Source organism: Scatophagus argus, chromosome 3, assembly GCF_020382885.2.
Source record: "Scatophagus argus isolate fScaArg1 chromosome 3, fScaArg1.pri, whole genome shotgun sequence".
Taxonomy (NCBI): domain Eukaryota; kingdom Metazoa; phylum Chordata; class Actinopteri; family Scatophagidae; genus Scatophagus; species Scatophagus argus.
The window spans coordinates 19,756,972-19,783,470 of NC_058495.1; the positions used below are offsets into that span (position 1 = coordinate 19,756,972).

At 39.9% G+C, this 26,499-nt stretch overlaps 1 protein-coding gene across 1 annotated transcript in view; it reads left to right on the forward strand.

Moving 5' to 3' along the window:
* The first annotated feature begins 383 nt into the window (after positions 1-383).
* Positions 384-26,499, forward strand: part of suclg2 (succinate-CoA ligase GDP-forming subunit beta) — a 76,390-nt gene continuing 50,274 nt past the window's right edge. Inside the window, exons 1-2 of the mRNA XM_046384550.1 lie at positions 384-539; positions 14,763-14,904. Coding sequence (XP_046240506.1) covers positions 390-539; positions 14,763-14,904 — 292 coding nt within the window. The 5' untranslated portion in view covers positions 384-389. The remainder of the gene's footprint in view (positions 540-14,762; positions 14,905-26,499) is intronic.

Genomic DNA, 26,499 nt, shown 5'->3' on the forward strand with positions numbered 1-26,499 from the left:
TAAATCGAAACATAAATCAAATCAAAAATATAAAAATTGGCCTAAGAAGTCTTGAAGGCATATCAGGCATGATTTTCTTTGCTAAGATAACTAGCTTTGTTTGTGGATTCAAATAAAGCACTGGATTTTGACCATATTCTTATATTTTCAGATTTGGGTGGAGTTTTTGGGGGGTTTTTTAGTGTAAATAGATTGCAGCATGGATTTCAGCAATATGGATTTTATTAATTAGAACCAAGATTAACTAACTTTAAATTTAAAACTCTTCTACTGTACTCATTATCTGTGCTGTACAGCTCATAAATACAAAAGGTACGTTCACTGAACCTGGGACTTGGTACATATGCGTTCCTGTTTTACAAGCGCCGCCCATGTATGATGGTTGACCTATGAACGGCTTTGTGTTAACTCGCACATGCTCTCAACGTCATCTCTCTTTGGTCTTCCGTGTCAACATGGCGGCATCCATGGCATCTCAAGCTGCAGCAAGAGGACTGAGGACAGTAACCTCAAAGCACATACTTCTGGACAAACTCAAGGTACTGTTACAGTTTACGTGACTGCAGATGCTTCTTGTCATTGCTCACGAGGGGATTCTGCTTTCTTGTGTCCGCTGTTATGGTCTCAGGCAGCCGTTAGTGTAGCTTCGCGGCTAGCAGGTTAGCATGTCAGAGCAGAGAGAGGTTTGACACATCAGAGTTGAACAGTGTGACTGACAGCCCGCTGGTGATGTAACGACACTCCATAATGCTAATAATTGTAATGGTTCTTTGAAAGAACCTTTAAAGAGGACAATGTTACTGAACCCCTCAGTGATGTCTGTCACAAACGGCTGTCTTTGTCTGTGTTCAGACTGTTGTATCCGTCCACTCCAGCCGAGCTGAAGATGGCGAAGAGTTGGCAGTTCAGTCTGATACCAAGCGACTTGTATCTGTAATTATGACGTTAACCTGTCATGTATGTGTATGTCTGCCTGTCTGTATAGATATGTTTATATTTATAATGCATTTTTAAAAAGTTTCTAGCTTTTCAATTGGCAGCTTTTCAGACAAGTCGAAAAAAACCTTGCAGGGTCAGTCAGAGGGTTTACATATTACATATTTTATTCAGCGCCGGCATTAAATTTTTCTCGTTAACGCGTTATCTTTGGAGCGAGGAATTTAAAGGAGTTTCTTCAGATGCAGTACAAATACCTACTTGTACCCAAAATTGAACTGATTAGGGTTTTGTGGTCAAAGGTCAAGGTCAGTGTGATCTAACAAAACACGTTTAGCCATGAATTGTTGTGCTTTTTTTGCTCGTTTGTTTTTTACCACAAAGGGTCAAAGGTTGGTTTCATGTTGACATCATAATATGGTGCAAAAACACTTCTCTCGCTGTTATTCAACACTCTAACTCAGGAACAGAAGGGGAGATTGTAACCATATCTCACATCTGGTCAGATACCGTGTTGCAGGCACTAATCTTGTTCACCTTGTTCATGTTCACCTTGAAACTGTGGTGATTGTATAGGTCTTATCTATCTATTGGGTTGAATTTTAGAATTTGTAGCTCCTTTGCAGCAACATCCATACTTGCAGCACTGTAGTCCACCGCAAACTTATTGGTTTTGGTGATGCTGAGCTTCACATGATTGCTGTTGCACAATGTGTCAAAGCTCTCTGTCAGTCATTATTCTGGACAGACATGGATATAAACTGCAACTTGACTGGTGCGCAGAGGTATACAACTGCAAGGTGGTAATTCTGGTTTGTTTAGATTTAATACTTCAACATTGGGCTGTGTGAGCAAATAGCATCTACATATTTACAACTTAGTTATAAAGCCAGTGTAGGGAGATATACCTGAGCACTGCCACCAGGGCAAGTTTCTGTCTGCAGTGGTGTTTCAGATAAGACAACTTTGCACTTTGAGCTTCCAGTGTCTGTTTGTGAGCTTTGAACAACAGCTAGCAGAGTTTATCCGATTAGGTTGGTCTACGTCCACAATGCAAATGATTTCAGTTACCTTGTCATCTGCTTTGCAAACAAAGCATTAGGCCTAATGATTAAAACCAGAATGGAACAAGATGTTGCCAGAGCCACGGAAAAGAATGTCTTGTATTGATTAACAAACAAATGCACGCTTACAGATAAGAAAGCAGAATTGTGTTTGCGTAATAAATGGTAATTTTTTACAGAGTGATCTGATACAAGCAGATTCTTAACTTTATATGTTTCTTCTCGCTCAGCATCAGAGATCTGGTCTTTGTTCGTGACACTAGTATAGATGTCCTGACTGAAATGACACAGCAGGGACCTGTTGATACTACAAACATTGTTCTAGTCAAGTAGTCATGCTCTGTTTGGCACTGTGTTGGTGGTACAGATGGACTTTTATAGGCTCATAACATATTTACTTTTTCATGTCTGCTTTTGCAGTGTTGTCCTGACAGATTTTTGCACTGACTCAGCCTTTTGTCTTGACACTTGGACCTGATTGCCTCATGACTGACTGAAGTTCAACAGAATATGTGTTTCTGATAGCTGGTGTGTTGGGAGCACAGCAGTTTGCAGGAAGCACAGAATTAAAAGCTTAAGCATTGTGTCTTACATTGCAAAACACATACACCATATACCAATACTTTAGTATATTTCTTGATCCTGATTATATTTGTATATATATATTTATTTATATATTAAAGGTGAATTTGGCCTCTCAACCAATGGAGGCAAGTTGACACCATGTTTGGCACTTTTCGTATTCTTTCATTTTATGTGAACTGAAGGAATTTCCATGTCCTCCAAATCACTGTCAAAAACATAAATGACAATGAAAGCTCCACTGAAGCCAAAGGCTGAGAGATATAATAGTATTCAAGTATGTGGCAGTAAATGGATAGGATTAAAATAAATTTGTTTAATAAGAAATGATGTAGAAGTTTGAGGTTATGTTAATGTCACACATTAGAGCCCACATTACACATTCAGTATTTTCACATGGTCACATTTTAAAAGGAAGATTTCTGTGATATGAGGCATAACTTTGTCTGGAATTTTTATTTTAATTGTTGTTGAATCCTTCTGTTTTGTGTTTACTTTGCTTACCTACACTGTAGTGTATTCATATGTTTCCTACATACATGCAAGGCTCCATACATTCTGCAACAATCTGGAAGTCTTCCAGCATTCCCAGAATGTTTTGCTCAGTGTTGCACAATATGCTGGGGCCAAACTTTAAAAAGTGCTTTTGCAAAAGTTTAAATCTCACACTTACTGGCTGTTGTACCTGCACCTCTGTTACTACATCCACTCTCTCTCTCTTTCTGTCTCTTGGGCCAGGTGATAAGAGTAATGATGAGGGATTCTCTCTGGTCTGTAGCACAGTATCAGAGCCTGAACTGATTGACAGCCAGGTATCTCTACAATAGAATCAAATCAGCTTTGACAGTGTGTCAGCTAAGGTGAGGAATTCAATTTGCGATGATTTGTCAACAACAATGCAGAGGACATCACAATATCCAGATGGTTAGGCTCCAGGATGCTCTTAAAGGGGAAGTGGGATGTTGTGTTTTTTTTCCCTGCTCCACCTTCTCTCTCTCTCTCTCTCTCTCTCTCTTTCTTTCTCACTCTCTCTCATAAATCAAATCTTCTGAATTCTTGTCTGCACAGCGAGATAATCCTCAGGCTGTTTTTCACTGTCGCTGCACAGTGGTGAATTTGTAAACGTTTGCTAAGTTTTTCCTTTTTTTTTTGTATGGTGTTCCTGCTTAGTAATAACCCAGTAGTGTTGAAGCCCAGCATGCTTTGAAGGGAAACACTGGGAAGAGAGGTGGCTCAATGAGACTGGGTCCTGAATATTTTACAGAGGGGGGTGGAGAGCCCTCTGCCTGCAACGACTTCTTTTGCTGGAACTTCAAACGACGGGCGGCTTCCCCATCTGTCTCAGCAAGAACACATTTACATTTCCTCCCCGCAAGGGATACTGGAGGGCGAAGTTAGCTCTAACTGGATTTGAATATCACTTCACCAAGGTTAATAGCCATTTCTGTAGCTGGCGAGGTGCTTAGACTTTTTCAATAATTTAGAAGAGCTGCAGTCATTAGGAAATGTTAGCAGCCTCTGAAAATAGGGAATATAATGAGTGAATGCACTCCTATCAGCTTAACTTTTGCTGTTGTTATTGTTCAGATAATGAGGAAAAAGTGGGAGTGAGGCTGAAAATTAGTTGAGAAAACAGTGTCAGTGATTGCTGACAGCTGTAATTCATTGAAAGTCTGCGTGTTGAAGATTATGTTCAGCTCTCATATTGACTTATTCATCATCAAATTAGACATTAAAACATCAAACCTCATTTTTTGAGGCACAGACTTCGACAGGGTCAGTCCGGCACCCAGATCGTATAGTTTTTGTGTAAATTAAACAGCGTTACAATGTGAGTTTACATTTTGTTTTACAGAATAACATAGCAGCGACTCATGCCAATAAACACACGTAGAAAGAAACTGCCCTAAAAGTGATAAACTGTCTCTGCACAGCTGGCAGTTGTACTCTGCTGGTAGACGTGGTTGCCACGATAACTGTTAAAATTGTTCTCGCAGTTTTGAGAGCTCTAACACAAGCTTGTCAAGGCACATTATAATCAGTGAATCACTCTTGAGGTGCCAGTGATTGCCACTGTTGCATTAGTGATTCAGAAATGTGGCTCCAGGGTATTTATTTAAGTTCATACATGTGGACTAGGACGAACATGTGGGTGAACTTTGAAATAATTACACATCCTTGTATTGCCTTCTCCTCATTACTGTGTTATCTTCCCCTTAGACTCGACAGCTTTGAACATGACTCCATACACTCTCTCTTATTAACTATGCTAATTACTGAAATCCCTATCTGTATAGACGCAACACTCAGGTTTTCCTTTCTTAAGCCTGTCTGCAGAAGATTAGACCTGCCCTGCCTAAAGACCTGCCAATGATGCAAATCTCGCTGATCTAAATCCTGTAGCCATGCTCGACTGCTCCCGCCTCTGTCTCTGCTCCACTGCTCTTTGCCCAGCTCTCTAACTGACAGATGTCATTTCTCTCTCCATACTCTAATGATCTGGACACGACCTCAGCTTTTAAGAGGCAAGGACATAGAAAGTTACAAGTGGGTGGTGGCAGTAATGAGAGCAAAACGTGTTTTTTCACATGCAACCTTGCAGGATTTGTCTCTTCGTTCGCTTTATAGCTTAATGGTGATCATATTTTCTGTGTAAAGTAGTCTGGAAAGTAATCATTTTGAAGCTTGCAAAAAAATAGCAGCGTTGAAAGCTTTAGCAGTTTAAACAGAAATTCAAGGATAGTGATTGTGAATGCCTATAGAGTGTAAATGTAGTCAATTAACCTGCAGTGTTATGTTTGTCAGGAGTTATTATGCTTTTGTTCAAACAAATGGCTGCATGGCCTTAGGTTTTGCTATCTTTGCCATAACTCTTCATTCAAATCAATGCAGGCAGCGCCAAAGCTGAGGACAGAGAGAGGAACTTCTGCCATCAATACTCAAGTGCTTTATTAATTAAAGGAGACCAGACTTTTGAGTTATCCCATTAATGCTTCATGAGGCATGCTCTTGCTACATGGCTGGCATTAAGTGGAAATATGCATGTGATTCACACTGGCCTGTTTATGCAGAAAATCTACATCAATTCTGCTCCTTTGCCTCCTCCATTTCCTTCACTGTGTGTCACCTCTCTTTCCACTAACAACAGTGCTTGTCTAATTGCAAGACAGTCTGTATTTATGAGTTGCAACTAAGTAGCAAACTGCCACCTCATTAGGGGAAAAACATTCGGCTGCAATCAGTGTGGCAATGATTTTGATAGTCGCTCCAAGTACTCCTCTGTCTGATTCACTCTCTGCTCATGGAAGTGGACACTGTAAGGGCCGCCTTTCAGTGCTTCCTGGATGGTTAGTTAGATGAATGGTGAAAAGAGATGAGTTCATAACCTGAATAGGAACAAATCAATTACGTAGAAATGGTGAACTGGCAATCTTTTAATTTCTTAAACATTTGATAATGCCCCTTAAGGAGCATTCTGGTTAATTAGCTCTGCAGTCATTTGTCGTCATTAATAAAGCAGTGTCATTTCAAAGGGGTTGGGGTCTGGCCATGACACGAAATGAAGATTTTAACCTCACCAGGCATAAACCACTGTATAATATGAGATATTCAGTGTCTCTGGAAACTCCAGCCGTTCATTCCTTGTGATTAAAAGATATGTGAATGTGGGATATGATCTGCAGATATTTAAAGTAATTCATTTAGTTGCTAGCTCTGCTATCAGATTAAGTGCTGCCATTATTGTTCCTTTTCACAAGAAAACTGTGAAAATCTAATCAGTTACACAAAATGGAATGATTGACTGTAAGCAGATAACAAATAGACAAAAAAACAAAAAACAGATGCCAGTACTTTAGGAAAAAAGTGAATAGTGGGATGTTACTCACCTATAATTGGCCCACCCCTTTTAATAAACTAAACAAAAAACTTTGGATATAACCCACTACACAACAAGCAAGACCACTAGAGATGTTTTGAGGCTGTATAAGTGCAGAGCAATGCTTTGAATTAAATGCAAACATCATCATGATGCTAATATTTAACACATACTAATGACAGGTGTGATCACTCAGTTAGTCGATTAAACGTTCCTACCCATGCTGGTCAGCACTACAAAAACTAGTCGGTTAAACTTATTATTACACAATAATTTAGGAGAGTGTGTAGGTGTCACTTTGTTTTTTGTATCACTTATAAGGAAGTTTTTGAGCGCTACATTGGATGAACTTTGTTTTGCTGTACTGGTGAAATGTTTGGCTGCATGGACACTTAATGGACACTGGTTATGGATTCTTTCATGTAACACGTTGAGGAGAAATAATGACAAGCCATACATAGTCCATCAAAGACAGGAAGCGGAGGTCACGTCAGTCAAGCACGTCAGTTATTAGCCTGTCCATGAAGCTCATGCCACTAGCATGGCTAAAAATCATTTGCTTCTACTGCAAAAAGTACTTCATTATATCAGGTTTTAAGTTTTCTTGACTGGTCTGGTTTGTCTTGTTCTTACTCCTGTTTTCCTGCTGCAGTGTTATTCTGTGATGCTTATGCTTTTTTCTCAGGCAATTTAGGAAAGAAGTCCACCAAGGCAGGCTGTCTCTGATTTTAATGGCAGATGAATACCCTGTGGACATTAGAAGGACAGTCGAAAGGAGGACGTTCTAACTAAAATGATCTCAGAGGCCCCTTTGAACCCCTGCTGATTGGAGTCCTGTAAGCTTCACATCCTGTTCTTAAAGGAGGGTCATGCAGGCCACATCAATACAGATTTGCAATTTCCTCATGAATATGCCTGCTTAAAATTGTGCCTTTCCCTCCCAGGCTACAAAAGCATAATCTTTTTTTTTTTTTGCTGACTGGATTGACATATTGAGAGTTTACCCTAACGGAGCTCCATTTCCCACCATTGTTCTGACTTGTTCATGATGACAGCCTTTGTGTGAAGGTCAAGGTTTATTCTGAATCCCTACTGTTCTTTACTACTTTAATTCAGCTCTTAGTGCTTCATGTGTATTAATAATTTATGAACTGTTGGGGGGAAAAACTCCATAAAGTAATTTGTTACTTATTTATTGACTTCTGAAGGCTGGTGAGTGATGAAGGCTCTTCTTCACGTGTCCTATAAGGTATCGATTGGATCATGCAGCAGCAGCCACTTTGCATGTGTCTTCCACATCATCAATCAGTGGTCTCTCCAAGAAGGTTCTCATGCCGATGTCAGTCAAAGAAAAAAGGAAAAGCACAGTAGGACATGCACTCACCTTTTTGGTTTGACATATTATCATAAACACGTACTGCTTATTGCAGTAAATTTAAGTTCAAAATGTTTGATACACCTCATTATAATCTATACACCAAACCATTTTCTTACTAATACAGAATTAAATCATCACTATAAGGGTCACAACAAGAATAGTTTAATAGTTCTTTTAAGGATTGCTGGATGAGTTTGAATACATGTCTGTAGGGCCGTATGCAATTTTCATTATAGATTAATACACTTGTTATTTTCTTGGATAATCGAATAATTATTTTGGTCTATAAAATGTCAGCAGAAAGTGAAAGCGCCCATGGTAAACTGTAAAACAGTACTCTGTTATTTTTTTTTACAGTTATTTTTTATACTAACCTGTTATTTTATATTTTGTGTTGATTACTTGATATTTTTATTTGCAACCCTGGCACATCAATTTCCTGTGGAATCAATAAAGTTCTTATCTTATCTTATCTTCTTAGCATTTAATTCATTATCATCTTACTTATTTATTATCATATATTTTACATATGCGCTATCACATGCAATCGACTCAATTATCAGATTTAACTGCTTCTGTGTGATTACTAGATGTATTCATATCTGATTACTATGGAATTTAACTATTTCCTGTATACATTTTATGGCATTATTAAAAAATGGCACTGGCTTCATTGTTAAAATCACAGTGCTAATGTCTGAAGTTAGATAAATGGCATGTGTGCGGAGATAATGTCCCCTTAGTGTTGCAAACAGCCAGGACAGAATCACATTTTCACTCACTATTGGCTGGATCTTGTCTGACTTCTCTTCCATTCAAGAAACAAATGCATTTTTTGACCTGCGATGTCACCACCTTGAGTTGTTGAGTGACAGATTAATGAGCAGCTCAACATTGACTGCCTGCTGTTTATGGTCCTGATCAAAGGTGATTGCCTGCTTTGTAACCGTCCCCTGTAAATTAAGTCTTATGGTTCAATAAATTTTCAAGGAAGCCAGAACTGCTCTGTCAGATGGTGACTTTTTGACATTGTTCCACTCTTCCATTGTGATAAAACAACTGCTTTAAATTAGCCCTAGGATATTGACTCCTTAAGTTTAACAGAAGGACAAATGACAAAGTAGTGGCATGTCGTGAAATGACTTTGCAAAGTGCCACGATCAGACATCCACTCACTGTGATGGCACTTCTCACAACAAGTGTGCTTTGACATTGTGCATGCTGCTCTCAACCAAACATGAGAGTGCACAATCTTGTGTCTCAGAAAAATCCTGATGTTGCATGATGCGGTGCTGAATACCATATGGATGCACCAAAGAAGTGTTTTGGGAGTAACATTAACTATGCCAATGTTTTGTCCTTCAGTGCCACTCGTGGCTAAGTACAGCTGAACCAAGGACTTGGCAGTCTGATTCAGCTGCTGCCATGGAACTGCCTGTCCTCTCCATGTCTCTGTGTGAGGGCACAGCTACGCTGAGTGCTCTGTAAAGAGAGAGAGTGGCAGTATGGTGACATAGTTTATTCAGTACATTTCAATGATTCAGATTCCTTTTGTTCTTTTTTTTACTTATGAATGTCAACACAGTTCACTTCACCAGGAAATGTCTCTTTGACTTACTGTCTTTAGACTTGCACAGCTGTGTTTTTCCTGTGTTCTTTAGATCTTTCCTAACATTTTTCCACCACATACTTTTTCCTGTAAATCCTTTAAGGGATACCTTTCCTTTTTTGCTGTTATTTAGATTGTGTCCCTTCAGAGGCCACATGCAGAGATTTTGTAGGTAAGCCAAGTACTGGACAAAACTGGAAACTAAAGAGAAAGAGCTTCACTTATATGAAGGCTTGCGTTTTCGATCTTCCATCTTTTTTTTTCTTTCGTCCCGTTGTTCTATGGGATGCTACTGAGAAGTCCTGTCTATTTTGATTTGCAGAATGAATGAGATGTGTTCTGTGAATGTCTTATAAGCCTTGTTTCACTTCATCTCCATATATTAATAGAGAATATTGCTGTTTACCTTTGTCGCCACTCACTCTTGACACGGCGCCCTACTTCTCATCACTTGGATGCGTTCACGAGAAGATCTTAAGTGCTTTTATGTGTATAGGAGTTTGCTGTGAATATTTATGCCCTTCTAGGGCCCATGTCAGAGCATTCATCTTTGTTTTTGCCATTGTGTGTTCAGTACATCCCATTTGTCCCATGTCTATTCTTTGTGTGTATGTGTGTGTTGGTGTATTAAGAACAAGTAGAGCAGTAGTTAGGTAGAAGGACCGGGTAGGATTGTCTCTAGAGTGCTGCTGATGATAATTACTGTAGAGCGAGTCTCTCGGGGGACTGCAGACCAGCTGCCTGCTTGTCTGCCTGCCTTGCTGCCATACTGCCTTTCGCCACTTACTGCTTTCTTCCAGGGCAAACATGTAGCAGTCAGATAATTCCTAAGTATCACAAAAACATCCACTTGGACTCAAGGATCAACTAATGAGGACTTGGTGGTCCAAGGTGAAAAACACTGTGAGATATTAATATTCTTCAAAGGCACTTCTCTGGCCATAACACCATATTTCACATTTGGTTGTATACTGAGTTGGTGAGACTAATCTTGAGTTCCCACCTTGGCGCCATTGAGATCCTCTTCATATAGTTATAGTTAGCATATTAGTTTTAACCTCCATTTTGCCAAGAACTACACTTAAAACATTTTATTAAATTCCTTCAAAGTTTTCATTGCAAATAGTATATGCGTTCGGATAGACATGGACATTAACTGTATAGTATATACATATAAATAATTGTAATTTTATCTTTGTTTCAGAGAAGTCCAATTTTGTCTGTTAATTTAGTATGGCAAAGGAGTCTGGTTAAAGTGGTAATCATGAGCCTCAGCTGACATTGCTTTGAAAATAAAGGTTCAGGTTTCTGTTATCTGTACATGAAACTGTGTTTGACAATCTCTGATTGGATGTTTTTTACATAAATGATCAGAGATAATTATCTATACCTCACTGGATGACTACTTCCATGCCATGTATGAAGGCATATTGTTGTCTTATTGTGTGCCAGGTAAGAACCCATCTTTGATACTAATTGTCTGTGGATCTGGTACATACTAGAAAGTGCCCCAGGTGCCTTTCCATTCTCTGGTGTTTTGCCCAAGGTAACTGTCAGTGCCTGGAGGGACTCTTCCAGCCCCACTTGACTCCTCCAGTAAGCAGCAGTTGTTATTTTGGGATGTCTGTGCTGCTCTTTTCTTTCCTCTTCCTCACTCCTCCCTTTTTTGGGTGACAGAGGAGCCATTTTAAGTGGTATGTAATGGCCTGAGCTTCTTAATTAGCAGGTTTGGTTAGCCAACTAGCAGATTTCCATGATTGCTCCTACTTTCTCTACAAAGGAATTGGGATCAAAGACTTTTCTTTCCTTGTAATTGTAATATGTAATATGGTAATATGGTTGTAATATGGTAGTGGCATTCCAATATAATTATTGTCATCAACCAGGGCTTTAAGGATGTTCTCCCATGTTTGTGAGCCTGGATACGACAACAACAGTTGTCTAAGAGGTAGTGAATGTTTTCTGTATTCTCAGTCTTACTAGGACTTTTCTGTATTAGCCAACATGGTTTCACTTCTGCTTGAAATGGATCTTCCGTGATTGAATGTGCCAGAATTACCAAACTACTGTACTTCTGAGAATTTCATTTTAACTCTGAAGTTCAGTTCTTATTTATCCAAGCAATATTATAAATAATTGTTGGCTAAAATTAGTGATGGGTGAATTAGATGTGCTAGAGCCTGAAGTCAGCAGGGAGATTTATGCTGCTAATGATATCTTGAATCTTTCTCAGTTTCTCTAAAAGTGAAGCCAGAACTGACAATAATGTGTCATCACTGATGAATTTTTTTTCTCTCGCTTGGATTTTCCCGAGCTTGGAGTTGTTTGTGCAATTAGATATTGCAGATGTGAGCATTGTGTCGATTGTTGTTCACACCTTGCCAAAATCTGATCACAGTGCAAGCCTGACCATATTTTGTTAATTTTCTGGGTCGCTAATCTTATCTACAATCTAGTTCTAATGCCTGTTAGTAAACATGTCTCGGAGTGATCTGGCGATACTTCCTGTTGAAAAGACATGTAACCTGTCCTGTGACAGGCTTCTTGTCTGCCATTTTCTTTACTGAAATGTAGACCAAAAAATAGACTGACAGACGGAGACATTCACACAAGCAGCAGAGCTGATCCTCCCAAGACAAACACTGAATGGCAAGGGAGGTAAATGTTTTAAGAGAGGATCATCTGTTGGTACATGACAGCAGTCAAATGAGCCCACAAAACACAGAAAACTTAATCTGCTGTATGGCTTGTTAAAGCTGTGGAATTTGTTCCAACAACAGTCAGACACTTCCATTTTATCCAAATGTATTTTAGTTTTTCTGAAATTCTGTTCTAATTTTTCCTATACTTTTTTATTTAAGATCTATTCTTTTGTTACATTGCAATGCAGATCTTTGCAGACCCCTCTAGACTCATGTGAGTGAGTCACATCATCAGTCTTCACTGTTATAGAAGGCTTTGGGGACAGAATTAAAGCCATAGCTCTGCATGTACACATAAAAACTGCAACGGAAACATATGAACAGTATTACGGTATTTCAGACGAGGCTGCGGAGGTGACCTGCGGATGCCCCTCATTACTGTATTCAGTTATGCGAAAGAAAAGGCCAATATGGAGCAAGCATGTACTGTTCTCCTGGAAAACAACCCATTCTGGGTCTAATGAAGTCTCCTGACAGACTCTCATGAGAACTGGAATGGTGAAGCATGCTAATACATTGCGCTGTGGCACAGAGAAGGTTGGTTTTGGCGTGGATTGGGAATTACCAGTCAAGCGGTTTTGTTTTCAGTTGAGGCCCATTGGTAATTGTGATTAGTTTTAGATTAAAAAAGGGAGGGTTTGATTTGGCTGTTCCTTATTAGAGTGACCATGTCAAGCTCATTAGCCTCTAATCACTTATAACCATTAAGGGTTAGTCGGGGCTACATTTGGCTCGCTCCATCACTTAATGGTTCAGAGAGGCCCCCACCCCCCCAACCCCTCCACCTGCCTCGCCCTTGTGTTCTTATTCTTTCCCCCTCATGAATGATGGAGTGACTGGCAATTTTAAAAGGCACAGAGTGGGCTGGGTGAAGAAATGCACCACTGACTCAAGACACAGTGCATGTGCATAGACACACCTGATGCATCTTGTTTGCCATTGTCATTTGATTTGCTTGATCAACTCCTCTATTATTGTCGCAGTTGAATTCACCCTTCATTATTCTAGAAATTAAAGACATTTCCAGCCAACTACTTTCTAACTGTTTCTAAGTCAAAATTTTGGCCATTCAACACTATATATTTTCTTTCTTTTATATATCGTACATCATCATCTTAAAGAAACAACCTGAGCTCACACTAGTAGCAGTTTGGTTTGCAGAAATGAACGCTGTCGTATATCTCATAAGGTTGCTACCATTAAATATCTCTGGAGCAGTGCATGCAAGAGACTTTGTTTTGCCAAGAGGTTGCTACCGTGCATTTGACACAAGACACAACAAAAAAGAAAAAAATGATTAATTATCTGGATATTCGTGCCACTATTTTTCATCTTTTAACATTTTGTCATGACAGTTCTTAATCTTTGCTGGCTCTTTCAACATTCAGATTTTTGTCAGTTTAGAAGGAGCCCGATTCAAGTTCAAGGTGTGGTGCGCTACTTGATGCATTTGCCATATTATATTATATTTTAAGTTCTGTGTCTGTCCTCGGAGAAATTTATTTTTCCCACTGTCAAGCACAGAGCCAACCTGGAGCAGCTGGCTACTTCTTTTTAAAAATGAGCGGTTGTTGTTAAGTGCAGATTATCGATCCTGCAGACTTAAGCGCAGCTGGTGTGATGGAGCATTTCATTTTGCTGTATTGATATAATGTTGTCAGTGTATTACTAACGTTCCAGCAGTAGTGCCAACGAAAAACTCTACAATAACTTCTTAACAAAATGTCGTCATCTTGCGCATTACAACGTGCATATGTGCCCCTTATGTTCATGGAGGTGTCTTCAAATAGTATACACCTGTCAAGACGGTGGATAACAGTTTAACATGACTTAGTCAGCAGCATATTACAGTGCAGTTCTGATGTTATTAGCGTATTAGTTTAATCTTCACAGAGTAAAGAAATACACACGCTGAAGCATCATTTAAATGCAGAGCCATAATTTACCTCACGCTCCTTGTTTTCCCTTTTACTTTAATGGCCTTTTTCTCTTTAATGACTCCCTGAAGATCCTTCCTGTGGAAACATTTGCATGCACGCACCCATGCCCATACATGCACTCTCTTTCTCTCTCTCACACACGCACACACACAAACACACACATACACATAAACCCTTGCATGTGGGGTGTGTTGGTGTGGAGGGCTTCTAACTTTAACACAGCCTATGTCTCCCCGTCACATTAAAAAGCCAATTTCCTTTTAATAGCAACAACAGCTGGAGTTGACAGGGCCTGTGTCTGCTGATGGAGCAAACAGCTCCAGCTCTGTCCTGCAGCTTAGGCCTGGCTGCCTGCCTCATTACTGGAAAAGGGAAGAGAGAGAGAAATGGTGGGGGGGTGGAGAGGGTGCAAGCAAGGGGGAAGAGGAGAAAGGATGTAGCCTGTGCACTGTGAGGCAGGTGTTAGACATGTTTCGATGTTGTATAATGTAAAACACTGCAGCAGTGAGTGCACAGGCTTGGAGAGATGTTGAGCTGAAGAGGAAAAACTGTTATCATTAGGCATGATGGAACCCTCGACATGGGTGCCTTTTATAGCTCCGTGTTAACTATCTCTCACTTAAAAGTCACACTTACTCATTCTGCCGCTTCACTCTCTCTTTCCTCTCCTCCAGTGCACCTGGTTGAGTCCCAGGAGATGGCTGAATCTGCAAGAGTACCAGAGCAAGAAGCTAATGCAAGAGAGTGGCGTGACTGTCCAGCGCTTCTATGTGGCGGACACAGCTTCTGAGGCCCTGGAGGCTGCGAAGAGACTCAGTGAGTAGAGAGGACACACACATACACACATACACACATACACACATACACACATGCACACACAAAGGGGCATGCAGTTTACCTGTGTCCACTCGACAATGGGGAGAATAGACCAGTCTGGTTTCTGCGATGGTGTTTGAAATAATTTGATTCTGGTGTCAATGAGATATGTGAGTTAAGGCAATGATAATAAAATAATGTCATCATCGTTAACGCATTGAGTCATATTTTGAGAAAACACTTTTTGTCTTCTTTCAGTCCTTTTTGTTTTCTTTCAGTCCTTTTTGTTTAACACAACAAACCAACCCTCTGAAACAGCAGAGTTTAATGTTGTTAAAACAGCCTGAGAACTCAAGAAAAAATAAATTGTAGTATTTGGTCAAATTTATGACTTAAATCGGGAAATATCTGATCAAAGAATTAAGCAAACGAGACCTAGAAAAGCTTTCAGTGCTACCTGCAACACTTTGCAGGGTCAGTACTGTATTGTGTAATATTATTACACATTTACGTTGACAGTGCCAAAGTCTGGGGTCATTGAAAAATAATTATATTCAAATACTTATTAAGTCTAGATTTGACAGGCAAGCTTTGTCACTTGAAACAATAAGGAGAACACCTAGCAGCCTGCATGAGGCTGCCTCCTCTCAAGGAGGCCCATTAACATTTCCCATACCACTGGGCAATGGAAGTGTTTGTTAAGCATGAAACGATCATAATAATGATGATAATAATTACAACAACATATGTGAAACTACCTCTTGTTTGCAAACCTCTTGTTCCCCAGGAAATACTACATGTCAGTGTGATCAGGAATCATTAAAAGGGTTCTCATTATTTTGTGGTTCTTTTTGCTCCATCCGTCTGTTGTATAGATTTCATCATGAGATAATTTATTACTTTGATAAAGAGTTGCAGTACACTGTGACAGTCCTGTTTGTGCATGGCTCTTTGGCCCTGCAACAGGACATGTAAATGGCTGTGGCTAATCAGAGTTGAAGTTTTATCAAGTTTAATTGCATCTCTATGCCGTATGCTTATGTGCGGAAGCCTGTGTTTTGTTTTTTTTAGCTTAGTGGTTGTGTCTGCTTAGTTTTTCATCACGCACTCATCCGCACTAATTTGTTTCACAACCTCTTGTGTTCAGTTTCTCACATTTTACTTGGTTTTTTTTGTTTTCTCTTTTTCTTTTGCTTTATTTATTTTTAGTCATAGGTTACAGTTTGGATTATTGCCCCTACACATCCGCACAATGTCATGCAAGGAAATGATTCTGAATTTATCCTTGTAGCACAGATCTTTGCAAAATACATTGTACTCGCATGAACAAAGATGGTTTAACACACATTTGTATGCACCCACACATAGCTTTGTCTTCCATCCCCTTCCTTCCTTCCCTCCCTGTTCTACTCTCTTCCCACACACCAAACTGGCCAACACATACTGTGTATATTTCCACCTTCAGCTTTATATTTTATTCAGTGTCCTCTCCAACTACTGCAGTAGGTTTGGTTGTCAGCCAGCAAGGTGCCACTCTCACCACTGTGTTTGGGCTCTAGTGCCTGGCATGCTGCTTTCAGTGGCCCTGGTTACGATGCAGACAAAGATAAACTGAATAAAAGGAAGAGGATATATATTTTCACAACAGTGCTTGTGTTACTTTGTAGGGGAAGAAATGGAGAGACAGAAACCTCAGGAGAAAGGAGTTAGAAGGGAACAGACAGTGTAGTATAGCTTAATATAGGCCAGGTCAGACTCGATGGTTGATTAACTTATAAGTTGATGATTTTTTTTAGGACACTAACAATTGGCTTGCATTATAGGGACAAAAGTATTGGGGCATACCTTTGTTATTGAGTTCAGGTGTGGTATGGGGCTGTTTACCAGGCATTCGGCTGGCTCCTTTACTCCCAGTGAAGGGAAATCTTAATGCTTCAGCCATATTCAAGACATATTGGACAATGCTATGCTTCCAACTTTGTGGCAACAGTTTGGGGAAAGCCAAAGCCATGTCCATAAAGACTTGTTTGGATATGTTTGGTGTGGCCCTCACAGAGCCCTGAAAATGACATCATTAAACACCTTTGGGATGAACTGGAATGGACAAATGGAATCCCACAAACATGCTGTAATAATATCCTGTATTTTAAATAAGTCCATAATAATAAGTCCATATTAATGTCTATGTATTTAGAATGCAATGTCATTAAAGTCCCTGTTGGTATAATGGTCAGGTGCCCCAATACTTTTGTCCTTATAGTCTAGCATTTGGCTGTAGTTATGACATACAGTGGTTGCATTCATATTTTCTCCTGGCATCTGAAAAGTGTCAGTAATCAAAATTGTGCATTTGTGTTATTGTAAAAAAGTTTTTAGGACATTTCTGTGTTGAATTGCAGAACATTGTATGTGCAGAGGGAATGAAACTTCAAAATGATTCATCACTTTGGATTATCCACTGTCATAGACATAATTGCATGACTGCAGCTCAGAAATACTTTTTTTTTATTGGTTTCTTCAACTGGTATTTGAAACTCTGTAGCAGAAATGTATACTTTCCTTTGTGCTCTGTTGTTCCAGGCACTGTTAAATAGCCCAGCATCAGGTCCTAATCAGCAGCAGTGCATTCAAATGAACTTGATTGTTTCTGTGGCCACTTACATCACGTGTGTTAGTAAATTCCAAGCTAAACTGAAAATCAGGGCCAATGCAGATGTTACCAGCCTTGACAGTAATTTGCTGTTGGCTTAGTGAATCAGCCCCTCTGTTCCCACTGTGTACTTTAGAGCTACTTTATCTTCTCATCTCCATTTGTGCACCAAGATTTGGTCATTGTCCTGGTATGTGTGTATGTCTCACACTTTTTGTATCCTGGCTCACCATTACAACATGCAAGAAAGCATCTACTCACGCTTAATTTCTTCAGATACACTCTGTGTCTTTTCATGCTCTCACATGAATTTGTACGGCTTACTCATGGGCTGTTAGGTCTTACATGAATGTGACAGAAAATGAGAGAAAGAAGGACATCAGCAACCTCTTTAGTTAAGATCTGTTGGACTCTGACTCCCAGGAGATGAAGCAGAGGCACAATGTAAAGATTTGTGAGTGGCGCTGATATCCTGCTATGAGTCTTCGGTTCCCTGCATACACAATAGAATGAGCCAGTCAAGCAAGGAAGCACAGACGCACATTAATGACATGCATAGGATAAGCTTGCCTGTACGAACACGCAAACTTGCACACACGCACATCAACCAGTATTCTCCTCTCTGCTGCACTCACTTAACCATAAAGTGCTTAAGTTGACAGTTCAATTGCAGTTATGCCATATAGAAACTCCTCTCAGGTACTGTAGAGTGGTCTAACTCACCTGAAGTGGACACAGATTGATTTGTTCTATTACTGCTGAGGTATAATACCATAAAGTCTTTCTCCTGTTCTATCAAAGCATAAAAAAATGTATCCGACATGGACCACTGGTTCCTTTTAGCATGAATGACAACTCTTAGGGGAGTTTACATTGTAGCAGATGGGTGACTCACAACCAGCTAATGGCTAATGGAAAGTAGGGTTTGAATGTTGTGGCCCCATACTGGGCTAGCCATGCAGGGAGTTATCAGAAAGATGCAAAGTTTACAAAGTTTTTGTAAAGTGTGCTCCACTGGGACACTGAGAGAATGGCACGCTAACTTCTGCTGTCTGTTCAAAACCAATGACCCAGATCCACTAGTCTCATACCCAAGCTTTTAATCTCTGTGTTGTGCATTTGACAGCCTGAGCCCCAAGCTGCAGGTTTGAAAAATAAACTTTTGGACCTTACATAATTTAATTTCTGTTTTTTGTTTATTATTGATTGAGAATGGTTAAGATTCTTGTCCTGTTTTGCTAAGGTTGTGACATTTGCATTAACATATCCAGTCTTTTTGTCTAGTTATAGAGCTATACAATACATTTTCCCCCCACAAATGAGCTATAATCATCAACTGTAAATTAGAAAAATGCAAGTAATTGTCTCTCTGGCAGAATCAATAACTGATGTGTGTTGTGCGATGGCGCATAGCCTGCTGTGGTCAAATTTCAGTTACACCTTTCTTTCTGCACTTCCTAAAATGATGTCAAAATTCAGCTACAAAATTATTCTATTTTTTTTTTACAGTTAATAATTTTTTATAGGTTATGTAGCATGAGAATTTAATTTTGTCACAAATTACTTCTAACTATTAAAACATACATAAAGCCTTTTTCAAGGGTTTATATAGCAGATATCAGTGTTTTTAATTTAACTTGAGTACCACTTTCAACACAAGTGTATTTCAGAGGAAGCAATCTGAGTGACTCTTAAGGGCCCATTCAAACAAATTGCTGAAGGGCCTCGTCCCCACCACAAGGGCCCCTGTGTAACAGCACTGCCTGCACTGTCTATATTTACGATCATGATTCAGTGCTTCTTCAGGTACAGGAAACAACCAGGGTGAGAGAAAGCACATGATTCAGAGAGTTCCTCAGTTTACGCACTTATTAGAAATAGTACCTCTTGGTAATAAAATCAGATCTAGAAATAAAAAATGTAATAAAAATTTCACATCATTTGGCATCAGTCCATCCTCTGAGAAAACAAATGTTGAGCTCTCTGTGCAGCAATACATACTCATCACCCGAAAGAGTTTTGCAACTCTTCACGCCTTACTAGTACTTGGTAACACTATTCAAATAACTCCATCACTGAAAAATATATGGGTTATTATACAGATTTGGAAGAGGTTGTCTTCTTAAACATTGTATATACATGTTATCAATGACGGTATATAGGTTCAGGCAATGCACAGACTGAATTACTTTTCCGTTAGCATTGATATGAGCACGCACAATATATACATAGGTGTATACAGTATAAATGTGTGTGTATTCAGTTTTGTCACAAAGACCTGGTTGCTATCTACCAGTTTTGTGATATCAGTCCAGTAATGAATATAGATTTCGTTTTGCCTTCGAAGCAAACATGCACGGCCACGCACATGCACCCATATACACACACACATATACAAATACCTGTGCCCTGCTACAGCTAAAGAGAATGTCATTATGCAGTCCACTTTGTGTGTCGCCACCCGCTTGACAGATGCATCTGTTGAGCAAATCTTGATGGATTTTCAGTCTGAATTCTAAATCAAAACCACATTTTCCCTCCTCTTCCTTGCTGTGAGAGCTCTTCATGTCTGCCTTGCCTCCTGCCTCACCAGCAATCATTCACTGACAAAGCCACGATGGAAGAAAACATCGCCTCGGATTCTTATCTTCACCGCATGTTGAGCCTGTGTGATGAATGGGAGTAACATATACTTGTGTATATGAACACCTCATATCAGATGGTTTGGAATGTTTTGTCCTTCTTTACTGTTGCCATCTTCCCGACTTGCCTTTGACAAATTGTGTTGCGGTTACGTTTTCTGCATCTTTCTGTTTTTGTTCACTCTATCTTGTTTTCAGTTTTTAAAGTTAATTTCTCTTACTTTCCGTTCACCTCAGTCTACCTCTGCTGCTCCCTTTTACTTCTCTGTGCTTAGCACAACCTCACTTTCAGAATGACAATTATCAGAGGGAGGGAGCATTTTAATTTATTTCACTTGGTTATGAATATTCAGTGTAAACAGAGCAGTTTTATGCATGGCTGTCAAATCTCATGTGTGCTTATTAGAGGGATAGTTAATTTGATATGTTGGCTTCCTGAATAATAGCAAGCTACCTTGACATTAACTTATTGATGAGGCAGGTGTATGTGTATGCAGTCGAGCACATTTGGTTATGCTAGTGCTTTTTGTGATTGTGTATGAGGGAGAGGGAAAGAAAGAAATCTATAGGACCCACTCATCTTACAAATGCCTCTCCATCAGTCTCGATCTGCCACACATTTCTTTCTTACCTCGTCTTACTTAAGACAGCGGTGCAGCCAGAATGTAGTCGGCTGAGGCAATCGTTGGTTCGTTCATTGAAAACATAAACATTTTGCCATGCTGTATGGAGAGAGGCTCTTTTTCAGCTACTGGGAATCTTCAAGAGCCCTTAAAGTCCAGTCGATGAAGCTCACACTGTCTCAGATGATGTGTAAATAAAAGTAGCTTAAGGCCATGATTACTGTTGTTGTTTGTGTCTTAAAGTGATTGTTTTCAGTCTGCTCATTTAGTTGTCTACTTTCTGTGGCAGCTTAGACCCCCCTCTATGCCACTGGCCTGTGATCTTGCAAATCTTTCAGCACAATACTGGCTTAAAGTGTATTGCGCCATGTCTGCTGTTAGTGTCCTGCCAGTCTTCTCAGTGAGACGTAAGCATTTGGATTTGTTCAAGATGTGTGATTTAAGTGTTGAGTGAATGCTCATTCTTATGATTTATGTATTAAAACAACTTACATATAAAGTCATTCAGTCTCTGACACCATCCGAGGGTCTAGTAGCTAAGGAGAGAGAGAGAGGGAAAGGTTTTTACATGTCTGCGCTGTGCTACTTTTGAGTTATTATTGTGAATGCTCTGTTTAATAAATGTAAATAAATAGCTCTGTTTGTGGTAAGAGTTTCATTTATTTATTTTATTTTTTTAGTTTATTTTTAATAGCATGTTGTCTTAAGTGCTCCAGCCACTGTGGATTTTTAATGCGTTGCGTGACTTCCCCCTGATACGCCAGAACAGCACCTCTTTGTGTTTCAGGACCTGCTGGTCTTCACATAATTTAATAGACAAAATAGCATACAGGGACTGTTAGAGTTGGAGTGAGATGTCCATGTGGGGGCAGGTCTCTAAACCAGAGAAAATAATTTGTTTGAGTGGGTGAAAAAACAACAACAATAAAAAATATATATATATATATATATATATATATATGTATATATGTTCTGATTCTAGATGATGTATTGAAAAGAAAACTCGTCATTTCAACTGAAAAAATCAACCTTTTCTCATCCACGCCAGTTCTCAATGTGAGAGAAAACAGTAGAAACAGGGTGTCTGACAAAAAATTCAAGCCAAAAGTGAAGCTCAGACTTCAGTGCAGCACTGTGTTGGTTGCAGCCAGTTAGGACACTCTAAAAGGAAACAATGAATGGGAACTGTAATATCTTTCTAGTATTGGTACACTGTGCAACACGAAAGGTGAAGCAACCTAACCTGCAAAACAACCAAGGCCTAAAGGCATTCATCAGAAAACCTAGGGATGGCTTAGATAATTTGATCTATTTTTTTTTTCCTTTCCTGCAATCCAGTGGTATGGGTTTTCCGTTGTACACTGAGGTGCAGAGGAGACTCCCTACACAGCAGCCTCTACTGGATGCCCTCCCAGACACATCACTGTGTTTTACCAACAGTGTGAAAACACGTGTGATGTACCAGATACAGAGCCAAGGGCATTTTGGAAGGAGCCAGTGGCATACTGGGCCAGGGCAGCTGTAACTGTGAAGAGTGACTGGGAGGACAGACAGGGCACTTCTAGCTATAAAATTTGGTTCTTTCCCTCACTCTTTGATGTATGCAATGGACATTCAGGGAAGCATGAAACGCCTCAGTTTATAACATGAACAGTTGTCAGGAGTGGTGATGCATTAAAGTGTGACATTATTTGTAAGGATGAGAAATGAAATGCTCAAGTCATAGATAACACTGTAATACACACATGCCTGCACTTGGTTTGCCTCCACATTTTTTTTTTGCTGGTGATATCCACAGTTGCACTTTCTCAGGCAGGGTGCAGAGAAGCATTTACACCTCCAACTGGGCTTAATGCTGGTATATGAGATCATCTAGAGAGTACCATATGCTTCTTCACTAACTCAACACACTGCCTAACCTGTACCATCTGTCCTAGAAATGCTCGTCCACACCATGGGCATCACCACAAGCCGTCAGAGGACTGCCTTATCCATCCGTAACGTTTGCTCTCCACCTTCATACTCCTCTATCCCCCTGGCCTATGTGCATTGGAGGAGCTGTGCCATTCTTTCTCAGTTTATTAATTCACAGACTGTGCTGAAGGCACAACCCATCTTAGACGTTGGCAGCATTTTACAGTAGATTCAGTAGAAAGATCATGGATAAAAAGATAAGACTGTTGGCCTCCTTTTTTAAAGACAAATGCCTTAGAGTTAGGCCTGGGCAATAAAACGATAGCGATATGTATCACCGATAGACACTTCATCTGTAGCAATAGGAAAATTGTTCAATAGAAAGTTTGATACTTTAACTGATACGTTAAAAGGAAAGCGCACAACTGAAGTTCGAACCAGTTCCACCCATTGCAGGATGCAACATGTCATCTGCCACAACCTACATCTGCTGCATCTGCTGGTAGGACCCCAGAAACAACACACAAATAGTCAACAAAGGAAAGGTACTCAACAGCAGCACTGTATGAGAAAACCTCCAAATGGCACAAGAACATTACCTATGCTGTATCGTACTACGTTGCTTAGGATATGCTACTGATCAGTATAGTTGAAAAGCCTGGCTTCAGAAAGCTTCTTCGCATGGTTGACCCCTGCTATGTTGTTCCTGGGCTGCAAGCACTTTTAAGTGTGATATCCTGTTAGTGTCTAAGAATAAATGTGGACAAACCTAACATTTTTTGAATGAAAAAAGAAATTCAGAGCTATAGTATACAACTCATGACATGCTTTTCATCTAGGGACAGACAAATATCTCTTACTTTCAAACATGGTTAAAACATGGAACATGGCCAGTGCTCTCCTCGCTGCACATCCCCTCCCTTCTAATTCACAGTCCCCACTAGGGCCGCCTTGTGCACTTCAACACTTCAAGCCCCTTTTAAGACCACTTTCATCTTCCCCCTTCAGAAAACGAAGCAGGGTCTCTGATGAAAAGCGCTGACAGTAACAGTTAGTGCTAGAGTTGACTCAACCACGGCCCTTTCACTTCTGTCTTTGTCTGAAGTAGAAAGGGACAAGACGACCCTCTTAGAGCTTTGTGCGTTTGTGTGAGTGTACACCAGCTGGAACCCATGTCTTCTCCCTTTCTCATTGGTCTACTGGACGGAGACCACTGAGGCAGCTGCTCATCTGTAGAAGGAACTGATTTTTTCAATAGGTTCTTGAACTTCAAAAGAAAATGCAAATAAGTGAGTTTGTGACCGGAAACATGAGGGCCAAAGGACTTTGTGTATATGTTTTGTTATTCAGCTATTATAATAAGGTAGTAAAGTTACCTGCAACAATCCCAGTGATAGTGAGGAAGACTGAAAAGACTTTATAAGCAAGGTTTAATTATAAACTAAGAAAGCTTTGTCGACTCTGATATTCTAGTGGACATTTTAAGTCCAAAACACTTGTCATTAAGCTGCTATGTTCTTGGATGTTGTGGATTCTTCAGTTTTTAGTATGTATTCTAATTTAATTTTCTTTTTTATTAATATCTATGCCAGGACAAGGGACCTCAGAGGTCAGGATGTTGTTATAGCTTAGCAGTACAGTTCTCTCCATCCCTTGTGACAGCTCTGAGATTGCAGAAGATTTGCTCTCACTTGACAAGAGAAGATGAGATACAGCAGCTGGAATGCACCAGTTGACAGGGTCATGAAAATAATGAGCACTGGCTGGCACTAACTGTTAGCATGTATGTTTATTTTTTGTTATTATTAGAGTTGGCTGTACACTGCACACTGCTTTTGTTTACAGAACTACATCAAGAGCTATAAACTAAGTCCCTACACATTTCAGTCTGTCAGCGAGGCTTGTGCTTGGATGGCTTAAGCCCTTAGCTTCTGCTTACACTGAGATTTCTTACCTCTGTTTCACTCTATTGACATTTGGTCATTTTGTGTTTGACCACTTTGTACTTGTACATGCTGTACTCACTGCTCTTTGTGTGAACTGTGCACTGCAAATGTGAAGTTTGCAAAGGCGCATTCCATAAAAATAGAATAATCACATTTCTGTTCCTTGCTCATTTGTGCGAAATATATTCGGTTATTTTACTACTTACATAAACTTAGGAGACTGATCTGGTCTGTGCACAGTAATAAAAGAAAATCGCTTGACAAATTTACAACCATTAGCCTTGCTGCTGCTGTTTACGTGGCCAGAGTTTGAAACAAGTATTATGTTAATAACTTCTACATAAATGTGTTGAGTTCAATTTACATACCTATTAACTGGTCATGTCAAGCCAAAACAACATTAGTCTTGCTTCCGTGTTTTGCCCACTCATTCTCACCTCTCTTTCTTCCTTCCTTTCCTGTAGACCCTTTCTTTTAGCCCTCACTTTTTTCTCTCTTTTCGATTCTGTTCAGTTTGTTCACTTGCTCACCTTAACGCTTTCCTTCTCACTTCAGTCTGTTGTTACTCTGTTGCACTTGTTCTCTGTTGTCTCCTCTGTCTTTGTCTATAGTGCTTAACACCCCTCAATTTATGCCCCAACTTCCTAAAATCAATGTAGTACTACTACAGGAGAAACTCTGTGTCCTTGTTTGCCACTTTGATCACATTGTAGAGGAGAAGGAGTGCAGCGAGTTAGCCAGAGAAAGCTGCAGGTATCTCTCCCTCACCAGCCCAACTCCCTGAAGGGATCTCACTGATGGACGGAAGAGCTCTCGTCCCTTCAGAGGGCTGGCGTGTCACACAGAAAGACAGATGTTAGCCTGTAGTTTTCCTGTCTCCGCTGCTTGCCAAGATAACACACAGACGATGAGGAGAGAAGATGGGCAGGGACTGGTTTGAAACAAGCTGCTATAAACACAGGCACAGCAACCCACTGACCTACACTGCTCCAGCTTCATTGTCCAGATACAAATTATGCTGTCCTCTACAAGGGCCTGTTGGCATCCCATACATTAACCGGCTCTTAGGTCTCTTGTTTGGTAAGAAAAAGCCATGCATCTGAAATTGTCTTAACAGCTGTAAATAGGCTTTGCAGGGTAAAGCTGCCTGTCTCTCAAAGAGCTGATTTCTATAAGCGGCTTAGTGTTTCCACCTCCTCATTACGCACCCTAACCTATTCATGTTGTGGGTGAGACATAGAATCACTTCTCATCCCCTCTATCATATCAGAATGATGCTAATGTGGCAGAAGGAGTCACCTGATATTTGTTGTCATGGCATTTTGCATAAATGCAGGCTACCTAGTCGTGTTGGTATTAGTCAGAGTTAATTCAGCTTCAGAAATAGGAATTCAGCTACAAATATATATATATATATTTTTGCCGTGCTGAATTACTCATATAGCGGAAATGGCATTGCAGATCGTCCTCTTGCCCACCAGGGCAGCAGCAGAAGCAGCAGTTGTTGCTAGCTTTTAGAATAATTTTATTTTCTATTTTTTTTTTCTCTAAACTGATGAAAAATGTTCAGTCGATAATGAAAAGAGAGTAGTTCATGTTAGACTCTCAGTCACTCACTTATTTAAAATACCTTTATGGAGATTTTATAGAAAACTCTGGTGTCTGCCACCCAGACGTAGTATTTTTCTAGTTAACTGTCTCATGATGTGGCATGATGCCAGTAAATATCTTTGCAGAGACTCCTCTCAAACAAATGATTCTCCTTACAAATATATAGATACACAGCTCCCATCGTTCCACAACACCATTATCATTACTGT